Consider the following 16,952-nt stretch of genomic DNA (forward strand, 5'->3'; position numbering starts at 1 on the left):
CCATGCGCTTCCCACAGCGAGTCCGCTCAGGCGGGGTCCTGGGGAAGCCAGAGGGTCCTGCACCCCAACTCCGCAGTCAGACGTGACTCTCAGCCAGCCAGTAAAACAGAAGGTTTATTAGACGACAGGAACATGGTCTAACACAGAGCTTGCAGGTGCAGAGAACCGGACCCCTCAGCTGGGTCCATTTTGGGGGGCAGTGAGCCAGACAACCCCATCTGCACTTCACTCCATGTCTCCAGCCAGCCCCAAACTGAAACTCCCTCCAGTTCCTCCTCCTCTGGGCTTTGTTCCTTTCCCGGGCCAGGAGGTCACCTGGTTCCTTTGTTCTCCAACCCTTTAGCTCTCACCTTGCAGGGGGGAAGGGCCCAGGCCATCAGTGGCCAGGAAACAGGGTGTCGGCCATTCTCTGTGTCCAGACCCCTGCACACACCTGCCCTCTAGGGCTCTGCAATGATCATACACCCTTACCCCACCACCTAGATACTTAAGAACTGCCTAGGGGAAACTGAGGCACCCCCACAATATTCGGAGGAAACATTAAGAACAGGCCCACTTCGTCACACCCACTCAGAAATGTATCCAGCTCTCTCCTAAAACTGCTGAAGTTGTTTGTCCCGGCAGCTCCTGTTGGGAGGCTGTTCCAGAGCCTCGCCCCTCTGATGGCCTTGCTTCCCCTTGGGGCCTCTCTGGGGCTTGGGCTCCCGCAGCACGCTGGGCCGTGGAACCGGGTCAGTGCCAGTGGGAAAGCGTGTAATTGTCTTTGTTCAAACAGGGCAGCTCTGGGCCATGGGAGGGTGTGGGTGTGCGTGGTGACGGCGGGGCTGGGGGGCTGAGGGGCCGTGGGTGACGGCGGGGCTGAGGGGCCGTGGGTGACGGCAGGGCTGAGGGCCGTGGGTGTGCGGGTGACGGCGGGGCTGAGGGCCGTGGGTGACGGTGGGGCTGAGGGGCTGAGGGCCGTGGGTGCGCGGGTGACGGCGGGGCTGGGGGGCTGAGGGGCTGTGGGTGACGGCGGGGCTGGGGGGCTGAGGGGCCGTGGGTGACGGCGGGGCTGAGGGGGCTGAGGGCCGTGGGTGCGTGGGTGACGGCGGGGCTGAGGGGCCGTGGGTGACGGCAGGGCTGAGGGGCCGTGGGTGTGCGGGTGAAGGCGGGGCTGGGGGGCTGAGGGGCTGAGGGGCCGTGGGTGATGGCGGGGCTGAGGGGCTGAGGGGCTGTGCGTGACAGCGGGGCTGAGGGGCCGTGGGTGCGCAGGTGACGGCGGGGCTGGGGGGCCGTGGGTGCACGGGTGACAGCGGGGCTGGGGGGCTGAGGGGCCGTGGGTGACGGCGGGGCTGAGGGTGACAGCAGGGCTGAGGGCCGTGGGTGACGGCGGGGCTGAGGGGCTGAGGGCCGTGGGTGATGGCGGGGCTGAGGGGCTGAGGGGCTGTGCGTGACGGCGGGGCTGTGGGGCTGAGGGGCTGAGGGCCGTGGGTGATGGCGGGGCTGAGGGTGACGGCGGGGCTGAGGGGCTGAGGGGCTGAGGGCCGTGGGTGATGGCGGGGCTGAGGGGCTGAGGGCCGTGGGTGATGGCGGGGCTGAGGGTGACGGCGGGGCTGAGGGGCTGAGGGGCTGAGGGCCGTGGGTGACGGCGGGGCTGAGGGGCTGAGGGCCGTGGGTGACGGCGGGGCTGTGGGGCTGAGGGGCTGAGGGCCGTGGGTGATGGCGGGGCTGAGGGTGACGGCGGGGCTGAGGGGCTGAGGGCCGTGGGTGCGCGGGTGACGGCGGGGCTGGGGGGCTGAGGGGCTGAGGGCCGTGGGTGCGCGGGCAGCTGGGAAGGGAGCCGGGAATGTCCAGGGAAAGCGGAGGATGTTGCGTCTCCAAACTCATATGGGCAGCCACACACGGTGTGACACCGACACGCTCACCGCACCCCGCCGCGCCCAGACTCACACTTCCAGGCCCCTTTGCACACACGCCCCGACACACCCACCCCCGTGACTCCACGCGGCGGGGCTGCAGCTGCCCAGCCAGCTCTCACGGGCACCGGGAGCTCCGGGCTTGAGGCTCGGGGAGGCAGCGGCGCCGCGGGGCGCACGGGGCAGGGCCAGGAGCCCGGGGGCCGCCGGGCCAGCTGGGGGCCGCGCAGGGGCAGGTCGGGGCCGCGCAGGGGCAGGTCGGGGCCGGGCAGGGGCAGGTCGGGCCGCGCAGGGGCAGGTCGGGGCCGGGCTGGGGCAGGTCGGGGCCGCGCAGGGGCAGGTCGGGGCCGGGCACCGAGCTCAGACCCGCTCCCGTCACGCAGGCGCTCGGCTCCCAGAGGACGGGACCAAGCTGCCGGGCAGCGGCTCCGGGGAGCCCGAGCCAGCCATGCCGCGGGGCGTCGCCAGCAGGGCGCAGCCCGGGGCCAAGCCGGAGGCGCCCCGGAGCGCGGCAGGGGCCGCCTGGGGACCCGCGCTGGCGGCGGCCCCTGAACTGGCAGGAGCCAGCGGGCGGGATGCGCCCCGCCGGGAGCAGGTAACCGGGGCCGGGCCGCTGGCCGGGGCCGGGGCCGGGGCTGGGCGGCGGGGAGCGGGGCAGGGCGCGGCGCGGGCGGCTGCTCAGCACCATGGAGAGAGGCGCCGCGCCCGCTCCCGGGCTCCCGGCCGCTGGACAGCTCCAGCCCGACCCGCTGGGTGCGGAGGGGCCGAGCCGGGTCAGCAGCTAACCCGGGGAGGGAGCGGAGAGAGCTGGGAAAAGGCGGGGGACGGGCCCCCCTCGCCCCACAGCCCCTAACGCCCCGGGCGCTACGGGCAGTCCCGCGGGGCTGCGCCCCGTCCTCCCCCGGCTCCGGCCGCTCGCCGGCGGCTTGTGCTCAGCCCCGCTTGCCGCGCCAGGGGCTCGAAGTTTCCGGGTTTCCCCCGCGCCTGGGGGCTCCGGCCCGGCGCCTCCGGGGCCCTCCGTCCGCCCGTGTCGCTCCCAAGGTCCGCGGGGCTCCTGGCGGGTGGCAGGCAGGGGCTGTGCCGAGCCGGGTAGCTGGGGAGCGGCCCGCGGGGGCCGAGGCGAGCTGTCCCTGCCGGGCCGGGGGGACAGGCCATGCTCATGGGGGTGGGGGGCAGTGTCCCCTGGCTGGCGCCTGGCTCGGGGGCACTGGCCCAAAGAGCGCAGCTTAGACAGGAAGGAGCCAGGGGGCTAAGCTGGTGTCAGCGGCCGCTTCCCTGCGGGGCAGGTCTCACCTCTGGGCGCTTACCCTGGAGGCCCTTCCAGAGCCCCCGGGTCACAGCTGTGGGACCTGCCCCCACAACGGTACAGTCATATTCCCACTACTCTCTGGGTCTAGGACAGAGCAGGCTGCAGGTGCCACTGAGCTGCAGCCCTGAGCTGGGAGGGGGGAGTTCCCCCATCCCCGGCCTCCCAGGGGTGCCCAGGGTCCCTCCCCGGCTTGCACACTGCGCACAGACCTCTGCAGCCGGCAGCGGCCTTGAGCGGGGGTGTCAGCCTGGCCCTGCATTCAGCCTGGGATTCTCCCTGGGGCCTGAGGGAGGCAAGTGCCCAGCTGCCTTGGGCTTCCGCTGTGCGGGTTCCCTCCCTGCCTGGGTGCGCTGGGCCTGCTGCACACACTGGCCAGTGGTGGAAGGGGGCACACGCCAGGGCCCGCAGGGATCGCTGTGATCAGTTAGCCTGGCCTCCTGCTTAGTAGGCCTGAGACCTGCCCCACATACCTCCGAGAGCTGGGCCTGTAGCAAAACATCCCGTCCTGACTTTAAAATGACCAGTGATGGAGGATCCACCAGCCCCCGGGGGAAATGGTCCAATGGCTAATTACTCTCACCAGTAACAACCGGCATCTTATTTCCAGACTGAATTTGTCTAGCTTCATCTTCCAGCCACTGGGTCACGTTGTAGGGACTGAAGAGCCCGTTATCAAATAGTTGTTCCCCATGTTGGTCGTCAAGTCACCCCTTATCCTCCTCTTTGTGAAGCTAAAAGGTTATTTACTTGTTCCCATAAGATAAGAACTAGGGGCCACCAACTGAAATTCATGGGCAGCAGGTTTAAAACAAATACAAGGAAGTTCTTCACACAGCGCACAGTCAACCTGTGGAACTCCTTGCCTGAGGAGGTTGTGAAGGCTAGGACTATAACAGGGTTTAAAAGAGAACTGGATAAATTCATGGAGATTAAGTCCACTAATGGCTATTAGCCAGGATGGGTAAGGAATGGTGTCCCTAGCCTCTGTCTGTCAGAGGGTGGAGATGGATGGCAGGAGAGAGATCACTAGGTCCTTACCTGTTAGGTTCACTCCCTCTGGGGCACCTGGCACTGGCCACTGTCGGCAGACAAGATACTGGGCTGGAGGGACCTTTGGCCGGACCCAGGAGGGCCGTTTTATGTTCTTAAATAAATTGAGCTCCTGGAGTCTATCACCATGGGGCAGGTTTTCTAATCCTTTAACCATTCTTGTAGATCATCCCTGACCCCTTCCATTTATCACTGAACTCGAGTTGTGGGCACCAGAACTGGACAGGGGATTGCAGCAGCGCTTGCATCCACGCAGAGGGAAAATAACCTCCCGGCTCCCACGCGAGAGTCCCTTGCTCATGCATCGCATGTGGCAACTCCCGGGGAGCCCATGTTCAGCGGATTGACCCCTGCCCCTTTTTCAGCCCCTGCTTCCCAGGAGAGAGGCCCCCAGGCTGTAAGCGTGGCCGGCGTTCCTTGGCCCTCGCTGTGTGTCTTTACCTGTTGCTGGAATAACACACGGATTGTTTGCTTGTACCCAGCTTTCCAGATTGCCAGGGCGCAGGTGTGTGCTAGGAACAGTGTGCTGTCCAAGCGCCCCCCCTTGTGGCCCTTCGGGACACTGCTCTGGCCACCGCTTGGTTCTGAGAACAAGCATCCCCCTTTGGATAAAAAACGCTTTAGCCCCGCCAACCCAACCCTTCTCCTGGGGTGCTAATTCTGACAGGCCTCTCCTACATTCAGGAGTCCTTCCGCCCTCCTTCTGGAGCCAGGTTACTATGGAGGGCAGCTGTGGCTGTCAGCCAGCTCCTCCTTCAGCTGTCCCCCACTCCAGGCTGTCCTAGGCAGGACTCCGGCCCTCCTGGTTGGCTGGGAGAGGGGCACCGTTCCCCGCCCTGCAGCACAAGGCTCCTGGTCCTGGGCTGTGCACGGAACAAGAGCCTGGGGTTTTCCCCAAACACTGGAGTTTGCCTCCTCTCTCCAAGGACCCTGCTTCTGACATAACCTGGGCCCTTGTGTACCTCACAACTCCCCAAAGCATACAGGGCCGGCCACGCAGTAGGGGCTGGCTGACCCCTCATCCCTACACTCCTGCATGGGTCAGGCCACCCTGGTACAGTGCTCGGGCAGGAGGCCCCACTGAAAAGCAGGCCAAATGTAGGGGGAATTTAGACACCACTGCAGCCAAGGCCCACGCTAGAACCCGCACACTCAGCACATGGCAGCAGCTGTTCTGAGCGAGCTGGTGAGATCAAAGCCCCACCAGGAAGCTTGTGAGCTGTCCACATTAGGTAGCTGTAGAGCATTTCTGTTCCCAGGCACCATCATCCCTCCTGGGCAAACGGGCAGGTCTGAGTTCTCCTTGGATCTCAGGCCAGAGGAAGAGACAAGGAAACACCAAACATGGCAGTAGCTCCATGTGTCTCCAGACATAACTACTTGCAGGTACAGGACCCAGTGGAGCACAAGCAGGAAATGAAAAGGGCCAAGGATACACGCACCTTAAAAATACAGTCAGGGCCCAGAGGCCCACCCAGGAAAATGAGGGGGATGCACTGTCCCTACAGAGTTTGCCCCAGTCTCCCCTGGAGAGCGGAGGGCGACAAGGTGTTGCGATGACCCGGGGAGTGCGGGCGAGCTTTTATATGACGGGACTTGCCCTGCAGCAGAGAAGGCAGGCCTTACGTGTAGGAAAGGGAGAACCCAGGAAACGGCACCCTTGCACTATACACAGCTGGGGCCTAAGGTACTGTGGTGATGGGGACGCAGACATACAGACCCGAGTTCAGCCGTGGGCAGGATTTCATAAACATTAACAGGGGAACTGGTGGCAGAAGAGTTAGAAACATACGTCAGGTCCAGATGCTTCTCTTCACAGCTCAAGGTATGGAAGGGGAGGCGTGACCACACCTGGGTGGCTAGGGATACCTCTCATAGGAAGAGTAAGTGCAGGTGTGAAGCAAACAGACTGCAAGGCCCGCTGACCATCCAGTGGATGAAGATCCAGGAGACAGACCATTTCTATGGATTTGGGGTCACCACCCTCAGGCCCTGCCTTCCTAGGCCCTTTCCCATCTCATCACCACAGCGGGCAGCATTCCTGTGAGGCTCCACGGGCCGTGCACAGGTAGCCTTCCAGGAGGCCTCCAAGCTGTGGAGGGACAGTTGGGGTTCCTCAGGGTAGCAGCAATTCAGGATCATGACTGGTCACACAGAGCTCAGCTCATTCCTTGTGGCCAGTGAGTCATGCTGAGGGGATGTCCCAATGTATCCACCTTTTCCGTCCACACCCCGCCACCCCCCGGATCCCATCCCATGAGTTTGGTGCCCACCACGCAGGGCAGGGCGCACCTGAGCATTAATACAAGGTCATCGTAAGAGGACGTTTGGGCATGGCATGATTTCGGACCAGGCCCCGTAGGCCATGGTGAAACAACCAAACTCCTCTCGGTATTTCAGGCGGGCATGTGCTGCCCACTCACGTAAGGGACGGATTTACTGCATGGGGCCAGTGTAGATTTACGGGAGGAGCTGCTGGAATGGATTCAAACATCGTGTATGGATGGGACACACTCTGCCCTAGCGATACGACACTAGTCCAAGGGGCTAATTTCAGCAGGGTTCAGATCAGGCCTCATGTGATGGGGGTAGGAGCGTGGAGAGAGGGGTCAGCATTGGGACTCCTGGCATAGCAGGGCCCTTCCGGAAGGTAATCTACATTCCCGGGCAGCCTCCAGCTGTTAGCACATTTACGAAGGAAGCGAAACTGGGTGAGAGGCAGCCAGGATAAAGAGAGAGAGCAAACACCTCGGAGGTGATGCCTGTACAGTGGGCTGGGGGCAGCTAAGTGGCTGATGGGTAATAATGAGCCAAGGCCTTGAGACTCTCCACATGGGCTAAGCGCACAGGAGAGGAAGCACGAAGCCCAGCAGGCCAGCATGAGCCCAGGGCCGGAGTACGAGTAGCACAGTGAGAAAGGAGGCCAAGGCCAGGCCAATCAAGCAGATCTCTGCCGGCAGGGAGGAGGCCATACTGCAGAGAACCACACAAGTTTGCGCAGCTGGCTCAAGTTCTTCTCCAGTGCCCGTCCCCATGGTATCAAGGGGCTAGTACAAGAAAGGCATTTCTGGGACTGACACAAAGCAATGGAAGGCAATCAAAGTGAGTCCAATTGCTGAGAGTATGAGTGACGGGAGAGATTTTCACAAGCACCTAAAGGGTTTAGGAGCACAAATCTCATAGACTCTCACTGGGCTTCATCTGGGTATTGAAGAGCATGGTCCCATTGAAAGTCACTTGTAAAAATCTCACGGTGTGTGAATAAAGCTCACTTCAAATCAGCAGAAAGTTCCAAACTTTTAACAGGTTTCAGAGTAGCAGCCGTGTTAGTCTGTATTCGCAAAAAGAAAAGGAGGACTTGTGGCACCTTAGAGACTAACCAATTTATTTGAGCATGAGCTTTCGTGAGCTACAGCTCACTTCATCGGATGCATACTGTGGAAACTGCAGAAGACATTATATACACAGAGACCATGAAACAATACCTCCTCCCACCCCACTCTCCTGCTGGTAATAGCTCATCCAAAGTGACCACTCTCCCTACAATGTGCATGATAATCAAGGTGGGCCATTTCCAGCATAAATCCAAGTTTAACCAGAACGTCGGGGGGAAGGGGGGAGGTGGTAGAAAAAAACAAGGGGAAATAGGCTACCTTGCATAATGACTTAGCCACTCCCAGTCTCTATTTAAGCCTAAATTAATAGTATCCAATTTGCAAATGAATTCCAATTCAGTAGTTTCTCGCTGGAGTCTGGATTTGAAGTTTTTTTTGTTGTAAGATAGCGACCTTCATGTCTGTGATTGCGTGACCAGAGAGATTGAAGTGTTCTCCGACTGGTTTATGAATGTTATAATTCTTGACATCTGATTTGTGTCCATTTATTCTTTTACGTAGAGACTGTCCAGTGTGACCAATGTAAATGGCAGAGGGGCATTGCTGGCACATGATGGCATATATCACATTGGATATATATATCAATTTGCAAATTGGATACTATTAATTTAGGCTTAAATAGAGACTGGGAGTGGCTAAGTCATTATGCAAGGTAGCCTATTTCCCCTTGTTTTTTTCTACCACCCCCCCCCAACATTCTGGTTAAACTTGGATTTATGCTGGAAATGGCCCACCTTGGTTATCATGCACATTGTAGGGAGAGTGGTCACTTTGGATGAGCTATTACCAGCAGGAGAGTGAGTTTGTGTGTGTGTGTGTGGCCCAACTTGATGATCAGTTTAGATAAGCTATTACCAGCAGGACAGTGGGGTGGGAGGAGGTATTTTTTCATATTCTCTGTGTATAAATAAAGTCTGCTGCAGTTTCCACGGCATGCATCCGATGAAGTGAGCTGTAGCTCACGAAAGCTCATGCTCAAATAAATTGGTTAGTCTCTAAGGTGCCACAAGTACTCCTTTTCTTTTTGTGAAACTTTTAACAGCGGTGGTTTTCCATGGAGACTAAATGAGAGCATAAATACCCGTTTCTCCATCTCAGTTCAGCTATTATTGGCCAGGGGCCTGCACCATGCGGGTGCTGCACAGATCAGCCCCTGCCCTGTGGAGAGTTCATTGCTGGTTTTATTGCCTGCCTTAGAAAGGAGATGCCCGAAGCCAGTGTGACATGCCCTGGGGAACCGGGGAAGAGCCCAGATCACAGAGCCAGGCCTTTGAGAACCGGTGCTGAGGCTGGTTTCTCTGTTGCTTTAACAGGTGCCGGTTGCCTTTGCCTTTCCCGGCCAATAGACACTCGCTGGTGCGATGGATGAAATGATGGAGCTGCGGATGGATGGGAATTCCCTGCTCAAGGCAGTGTGGCTAGGCAGACTCCGGCTGGCCAGGCTCTTGCTAGAAGGTGGGGCCTACATTAGTGAAAGCAACGAGAAGGGAGAGACCGCTCTCATGGTGGCCTGCCTCACTAAACACGTGGATCAGCAGAGTACAGACAAAGCCCGGATGGTGAAGTATCTGCTGGATTATGGGGCTGACCCCAACATCCAGGACAAAGCCGGCAGAACAGCCCTGATGCATGCGTGCCTCAGAGGAGCTGGGAAAGAGGTCATTTCTCTGCTGCTGGAGAACGGAGCAGACCCGAGCCTAGAAGATCATTCTGGAGCCTCTGCTCTGGTTTATGCGGTCAATGCACATGACCAGGACGTGCTGAAACATCTCCTGAGAGCCTGCAGAGCTAAGGGGAAGGAGGTGATCATTATAACTACGGACAAGTCCTCTTCAGGTACCACAGCCACCCAACAATACCTTAACGTCCCGCCATCGCCAGAGCCAGGGGAGAGGCGGCGCCCAGGCGTGTGCATGACGCCTTCGGAGACCGAATTGAAAGCGCCCACTTCAGGGGCCTCAGCCGCTGCGAAGGAAGAGCCCTTCTTCCGCTTCCACCCCGCACATGCCAGCGGGTGCCAGCTGGCCCAGGCCCTTCACGAGCCCTGCTCTCCGACCAGGAAATTCTGCAACCCCAGAAGAGCCCGTCTGCCGCAGCTGAAGAGGCTGCAATCGGAACCCTGGGGCTTGGTTGCACCTTCTGTTCTCGCCTCCTCTGCCCATCTGGACGAGGCCAAGACGGTGCGTGCAGATGAGGAAATCATCCTGGGCATCAATGACTTGTCGCTCCGCAGAAAGGGTTCCTTACCCAGGAACGGCAGCAGGAAGGGTAGCGACTTGTCCCTCTTCCCTTTGGGGGATGACCAGGCTCTGAAGATCCCAGCAACTTCTGTGCCGGGATCAAGGAAACCATCCTATGACAAAACTCAGGCCCTTCCTCAGCGCGTAGCCAGGAGGGGCGCTGTCCCTGCTGAGCCAGAGAACCCCAGCTCCACCGGCTCGGGCTCCGCAGCCTGCAAAGACACCCTGCCTCGGAGAAGGCTGGGCACTGCGCATTACGATTCGGATTCACAGCTCTACTGTGACTCCAGCTCCATTCTGGCCGATGCGGGGAAGGTGCCTTTGGAGAGAAAACAGCTCACTAGTTCCCATTTGGCTAAGTCCAACAGCTCCTGGGAATCCCTGGACAGCATGTCCAGCACGTCTCCCGGCACCAGTCGCCGCAGGCCGCCCAATTTGCTGGAAAGACGTGGCTCTGGGACACTCCTGCTCGATCACATTTCTCATACCCGGCCAGGGTATTTGCCTCCTTTGAATGTAAACCCCAACCCGCCAATTCCCAACATTGGCTCTTCCAGCAAACCGTCTTCCCCGCTCGCTGGGGGCTTCAAACCCATAGTGCCCGCTGCTCCGAGCTCACCGAGAACGGGTGGCTTGCGAACCGCAAAGCTGCTTCGAAGACACTCGATGCAGGCTGAGCAAATGAAACAACTCCCCCATTTTGAGGAGATAGTGGCCCAGTAGTTTGTATTTCAATGGATTTTCCATAAACACGCACAAGGTCCCTGCTCTCCTGTGCTCCACACAGGGGCGTCCCTGCGGTTGACACCCCCCACTCCAGGAGGGGCAGGGCAGGGGGCAGATCCCCACAGCCTTGCACCTTGCAGAGGTCTGGGCACCGGGGCCAAGCCAGGAGCATTTTACAATCTCGTTGCCCAGCTGCGGGGACACCACCGGGTACAAACGGGGGGAATCAGCACCAAGTACTAAAAATGCTTCTCCACTAGTGCCCCAGGTCTGGGCTTGTTCCGCAGGATGGATCTGGCGAAGAGTTGATCCTAGAGGAACCTAGAGTGTGAGACACACAAAAGAGCATGATCCCCATTCCTTCGTTCTCCAATTCTCTGTCCTTGATCTCTAGTCTTTCCTACCCCCATGGAAACAGTCCTGGGATTGCCAGTGCCCGTGGGGCTGGTGTACTTCTCAAGTGCCTACCAGAAACAGAGCAGGGCTTCCTGCTGCCAGGGGGAGGAAGAGCCCAGCACCCCTGACCCGCTGAAGGGATTGACACCTGCCCTGAGCCGGAGAAGGGACAGGACTTCCAAGAAATCTTAGCACTTTAACAGGCCGGAGAATGGAGCAGATCCGCTCCTGGTGACACTCCAGTGCAAGCAACAGGACTGCACCAGGGGGGAAATCAGCCACTGAGGCTGCCAGGCCCCCCATTGCTTGGCGAGATGCTCTGCTGTGGGCACTGCGCTGCCTGGCAGGGAAGGCGGGCAGCATTCCCCATCTCTAGCCCGTGGGAAGGGCGGGGACTCGGCCAGGTCTTTTCTCGGGGGAGGGGACCCGGAGTGTGGAGCAGAGCAGGGCCCATGTCTCGGGCCAAGGGCTCGTGGGGAATTCAGCCCTGTGCTCTGCTCCTGGGAGGTGCTTGGCCATTTAAGTCACATGCTGCTACTGGCTCTGTTCCAATCAGGGAGGCTCAGAGGATTTCTACCCCATGGCCATCTGACCCCAGCCCCCAAAGGGCCCCCCCAACAGCACATAGCCCCCCCCGAGAGGCTGTGGGGGAGCCCCTCGCTGGGTTCCCGGCCAGCTGCAGGTGGTGAGTGAGGGGCTGCAGGGTCAGCCCCCACCCGCTGCATCCATGGTGACATGGGCAAGGCCCTCACCCTTGGCTTCACTGCGGCTGCACCTGGGGCACAAAGGGGCCCCAAGCCCATTCAGCCCAGCATAGGGGGACCCTCTGGTGACAGCACAGCAGCTCCTGATCTCTCCCTGCTGAGCACAGCTGCCACAACAGGCCCTTGGGGCCACTGGCAGCAGCACAAATTGGCGCAGCCTTCAGGCTGCTCTAACTCATGATGTGGGACCAGCCTGTTTAAGGCCAGTCCAGGCCTGGGGGAGGGTAAAGATGCCTTGAGCCAACACCCCTCTGAGCTGCACTGTGCATTCTACACCTGCAGCCAAGGATCGGGGCGTTTTACTGATCTAGCCCTCTCCCCCCCCCCCCCATCCATCCACTTCCAGAGTGGGGGCTGGGATTGGCGTCACATTGCTTTGGCAGTTACCTTCCCTGCACCAGAAGCCAAGGCTGGGCTCTTCATAGGGGAAGCCCTTGCCCCCAGCCCAAAAGCTGAGCTGGGAGGGTGGCAGGGACAGACCTGAGCTAGTGCAGATTGGGGCTGGAGCTGTAGTGATGCGGGGGGAGGGGCAGCCAGGGACAGCCCTACAAAATGAGTTTCCCAGCGAGCTGTCCACACGGCCTATGCCTAGCCTTCGTCTGGAGTGAGCGAACGTGGGTACATAGCTGTATGCGGTAGGGTCCGTGCAGCCTGCAGGGTGTCAGAGGACCCTGGGCCCCCATTCAGCTGCCGGCTCTGCACGGGCATCCCATTACAGGAATGGGGCCTAAATAGAGACCGGCTGCAGCTGCTTTGTCAGGACAGCAAGGCCTGGGGCAGCTAACCCCATCTCAGCGCTCTGCACTCCCCCACTCCCAGAAGTGTTTCTCCCCATCTGGTACGGGGGTGGATATGGGTAGGCGAGTGGACTGGTTTGGCATGTAGGTGCTCAGCTAAACCCCACTCAGCCAGAACCTCTGCTGGAGGGGAAATCTCCTTCTAACCCTGGCGCCCACGGTTTGGATTGTTCATCTCCCTTAAACACGTGTCACGAGTTTACCCCAACCGAGGAGAATGGCCACAGGCTTAGCTCATGAATGCCTCAATATCCTGACTCCCGCTGCCAGCCCAGCCCAGCCGTACCTGGCACGTACCTCACTGTGACCTTGGGCGCTGCGTCCTTGTGTCATTGCCCCGGCCAGCCAAATTACGCGCTTCATTTAGTCCCCTCTTGCAGCTCTCCTGAGGATGCTCGTACCTTCCCCAGTGCACTAGCTGTTCTCTAGGCTGTTGCAAAACCTTCCAAGGTTCCTGCCCAAAGCAGCCTTGAGCTGTGCTTTAAACTGCACAAGAACATTCTTTCAACGTGCATTTCAGATTTCAATACCCTCTTTAGATCGAAGGTGAGCTTACATTTTTAGAGCCTTAAGGTCTATACTTACTGTAAGTCAAGTGTCTTCTCTATGGAACTTGAGGCATATTCTCCCTGTTGTAATGAAGTGTCTGTTGAAATATATTTTAGATTGAGGATTTCAAGCCTACAGTTCGCCACTTCTGGTCATTCCTAGATATTACAATCTTTTTTTTTTTCTGACGGTGAACGTCCTTCGCAACTGATTTAGGACAATGGTGCCCTGCAGAACGCAGGTGGTATGTTTTGAGCTTCCTGCGCAATGTACATTGGATTGGAAATATGCCACATTCTCCTTTAGCGTAACATACTGTGATATTGTTTGTTACATTTTAAAGCGTGCCTGTGCAGACAAAGATGTTTGAAGATACTGTGGGATAGTTTAGACTTTATTACCTGTCCTATTAATAAACAGGGTAACATTCCTCTGAACTGCACCACTCCTCCCCCAAGGTTATCAATGAAACGTGCCTGTGTAATGACACTGGTCCTGGCGGGACCCAACGGAGAGGGCCAATTCAGGACAAATTGCTTCAAGCCGGGCAGTGACAGCCCAAGGCTGGGGTTTCTGTGCACACCAAGGCAAACCAGACAGACAGACAGAGAGGACTTTGGTCTCACCCCACTGGCTAACCACAAGTCGCACAAGCAATTCCCTTAGACACTCCAGTTTCCCAGTATCCCCACCAGTGCCGCTCGTTATGGGGACAAATGGTGATGAAAACCAATACCCCTGTCAAGGTTCCTTCCCCACTCTGAACTCTAGGGTACAGAGGTGGGGACCTGCATGAAAACCCCCTAAGCTTATTTTTACCAGCTTAGGTTAAAACTTCCCCAAGGTGCAAACTATTTTACCTTTTGCCCTTGGACTTGATTGCTGCCACCACCAAGCATCTAACAGATATATAACCAGGAAAGAGCCCGCTTGGAAACGTCTTTCCCCCAAAAATCCTCCCCAAACCCTACACCCCTTTCCTGGGGAAGGCTTGATAAAAATCCTCACCAATTTGCATAGGTGAACACAGACCCAAACCCTTGGATCTTAAGAACAAAGAAGTAGCAATCAGGTTCTTAAAAGAAGAATTTTAATTGAAGTAACAGAATCACCTCTGTAAAAATCAGGATGGTAAGTACCTTACAGGATAATCAGATTCAAAACATAGAGAATCCCTCTAGGCAAAACCTTAAGTTACAAAAAGACACAAAAACAGGAATATCCATTCCATTCAGCACAGCTTATTTTATCAGCCATGTTAGAGGGCTTATTCCTTCACCCACTTCCTTCCCTGGTCCTTCTCGCATGAACAGAGAGCAACAATACCCAAAGTCCAAAGGTGCAAACAATTTGATGTTTATTGGGGTGAACTTCCAGCAAGCATGATTCCAGTTTCCTTCCTTAGTGTCCCCCTTTCCAGCTCTGACACCAGAGAGCCTTACACCTGTGTCCCAGTTCCCATTCCACCCCCCTTAGCAAAACATGATTCCATTTTCCCCACCCCCATTCCCATTTCTGACCTCCCCACACCCACCCACTCACTTCCTGATTGACTGCAGACATTTTCCTGAAATTTAACTAACCAATCCTAACATATTGTAATATGATTATTAACCAATTATATTCCACCACCTTAATTAGTTTACACCCAGCAAAATTAATTATACAGCAGACAGAAACAATCACAGAACCAGATAGAGACCATGCAAATAAACAATAGCAAAGTGGGAACTATAATGACAAAACAATACAGAAGTGAGGATTTCACATCCCAGCTATTGATAAGCGAGTTCTTGCCAGGCAGGATGCTAGCAAACTAAGTTTCCTTTTACATCTTCTAGGCACTTCCCTTTCTCTGGAGGTGACAGGCATTATCAGGACAGGATTGTATTCCTAACAGCCCAATAGCACCTTATTTCAATGTGACTAGTTCGGGATGTGAGGAGGTGACCGGTCACTTCCCAGCTTATGGCTGCCTCTGCTGCTTAGCCAGAGGCCTTAGCCTAAGAACAGGGCCTCAGACTGTCACAGTGAGAGAAGTCTCTTACACCGGCAGACAGTGATTTTGATTCTCTCTTTTATACCTCTAGGACTAGCCAAGTGATAAGAATATACCTGAAGTCTTAAAGTACAGGCCTTTGCAGACAGGCCTGAATATCTATATCCTAACAAGCCATTTAAAGAAATCAGAATCTAACGCATATCTAGCTAGATTACTTACTAAGTTCTAAGACTCCATTCCTGTTCTGTCCCCGGCAAAAGCATCACACAGACAGAGAGAGCTTTTGTTTCTCCCCCTTCCAGCTTTTGAAAGTATCTTGTCTCCTCATTGGTCATTGTGGTCAGGTGCCAGCGAGGTTATCCAAGCTTCTTAACCCTTTACAGGTGAAAGGGTTTTTCCTCTGGCCAGGAGGGATTTTAAAGGTGTTTACACTTCCCTTTATATTTATGACAAATATAAAGAAAGAAAAGAGGTTCTCTCAATCCCAAAGGACCAAGCCCCAAACCCAGGTCAATATACAAATCAGATCTTACCCACAAATCACGCTGCTGCCAATCGTTTAGAATCTAAAATCTAAAGGTTTATTCATAAAAGGAAACAGATAGCGATGAGAGCTAGGATTGGTTAAACGGAATCAATGACAAACAGTAATGGCAAAGTTCTTGGTTCAGGCTTGTAGCAGTGATGGAATAAGCTGCAGGTTCAAATCAAGTCTCTGGAGAACATGCCCAGCTGGGGTGGGTCCTTCAGTCCTTTGAGTAGAGCTTCCAATTGTAGCAAAGTCCCTCCAGAGGTAGGAAGCAGGATTGAAGACCAGATGGAGGAGCTGCAGCAGCTTCGTGTAGTCTCTTGCCATGTGGTCTCTGCTTTCTTTGTCCCAAAGACAAGCTGCCCATCCCATGGCCTGGAAAAACCTCAGAGTTCTGTCCATAGGCAGGTCCCTGCATGCTTGGCTGAGTCCCCAGGCATGTCTGCCTTCTCTCAGTGGGTCATTTGTGTAGCTGATGGTCCTTAATGAGCCATTCAGCAGGCTAGGCAGAGCTGACACCAGCTTGTCTGGGGTGTCACCCAGAAGCACAGCACAAGTTTGAGCTACAGAGACAATACTTATAACTTTAAATACCAAAATGATACGTGCATAGAGATAGCATAATCCTAACCAGCCATCCTTAGACACCTTGTCTTAGATACCTTATTTGACCCCCTTTATACAAGATTTGGTGCCACTACAGGACCTTGGTTGCAACCATGTTCTATACAGTCCCAGTTCAAGTCAATAACGTGACAAGCCTGTAGGGCCAGTTAGCCACTGGTGGGCAGCGGGCACCTTCCCACCCAGCCACAGGAAATCAGCCCAGCGTTATTCAGTGGAACTCATCCTGCAGGACAGCTGGGAAGTTAAGGTCCCAAGCCTGCAAAGGAGAATTTTGTACCGAACTGAAACATTAGGTGGGCTTTAGAGTAACCCAGGGCAAATTCTGTTTTCAGAGTATATTAGCCACACTGTAATTTGTAACTAACACTCCTAATGCTTCCTCTCCTGTGAAGGTAGCAGGGGACCACTTCTGACCACAGGCAGCCAGATCCCTGGTTTTACACCCTGGTGCTTCCATCTAGAGTTGGCTGCAAAATTGGCATCAAGTTTTGCGCTCCTCTTTCTGACACTGGAGCTGCGACAGGCCCCGCTCCCCTAGCACCGCGCTGGCAGGTTGGCTCAGTGCTCACGCCCAAGGCCAAGCACCACCTGCCCAGTCCCCAAGGCCCCTTCCCGCCCAACCGGGGGCTCTTCCCTCCCCACGCGCCCCATCCCCCTGGCACCCAGCTGACCG

The 16,952-nt window shown here is 56.6% G+C and overlaps 1 protein-coding gene across 1 annotated transcript; it reads left to right on the plus strand.

Moving 5' to 3' along the window:
• Nucleotides 1-9,010: 9,010 nt before the first annotated feature.
• ANKRD34C (ankyrin repeat domain 34C) lies at nt 9,011-10,612 on the plus strand. The gene has a single exon (XM_073361502.1). It carries the CDS (start codon nt 9,011-9,013, stop codon nt 10,610-10,612), a length of 1,602 nt encoding a protein of 533 aa, XP_073217603.1.
• The last annotated feature ends 6,340 nt before the right edge of the window (nt 10,613-16,952 follow it).

The sequence above is a fragment of the Lepidochelys kempii genome, chromosome 10, assembly GCF_965140265.1.
Source record: "Lepidochelys kempii isolate rLepKem1 chromosome 10, rLepKem1.hap2, whole genome shotgun sequence".
NCBI lineage: Eukaryota > Metazoa > Chordata > Testudines > Cheloniidae > Lepidochelys > Lepidochelys kempii.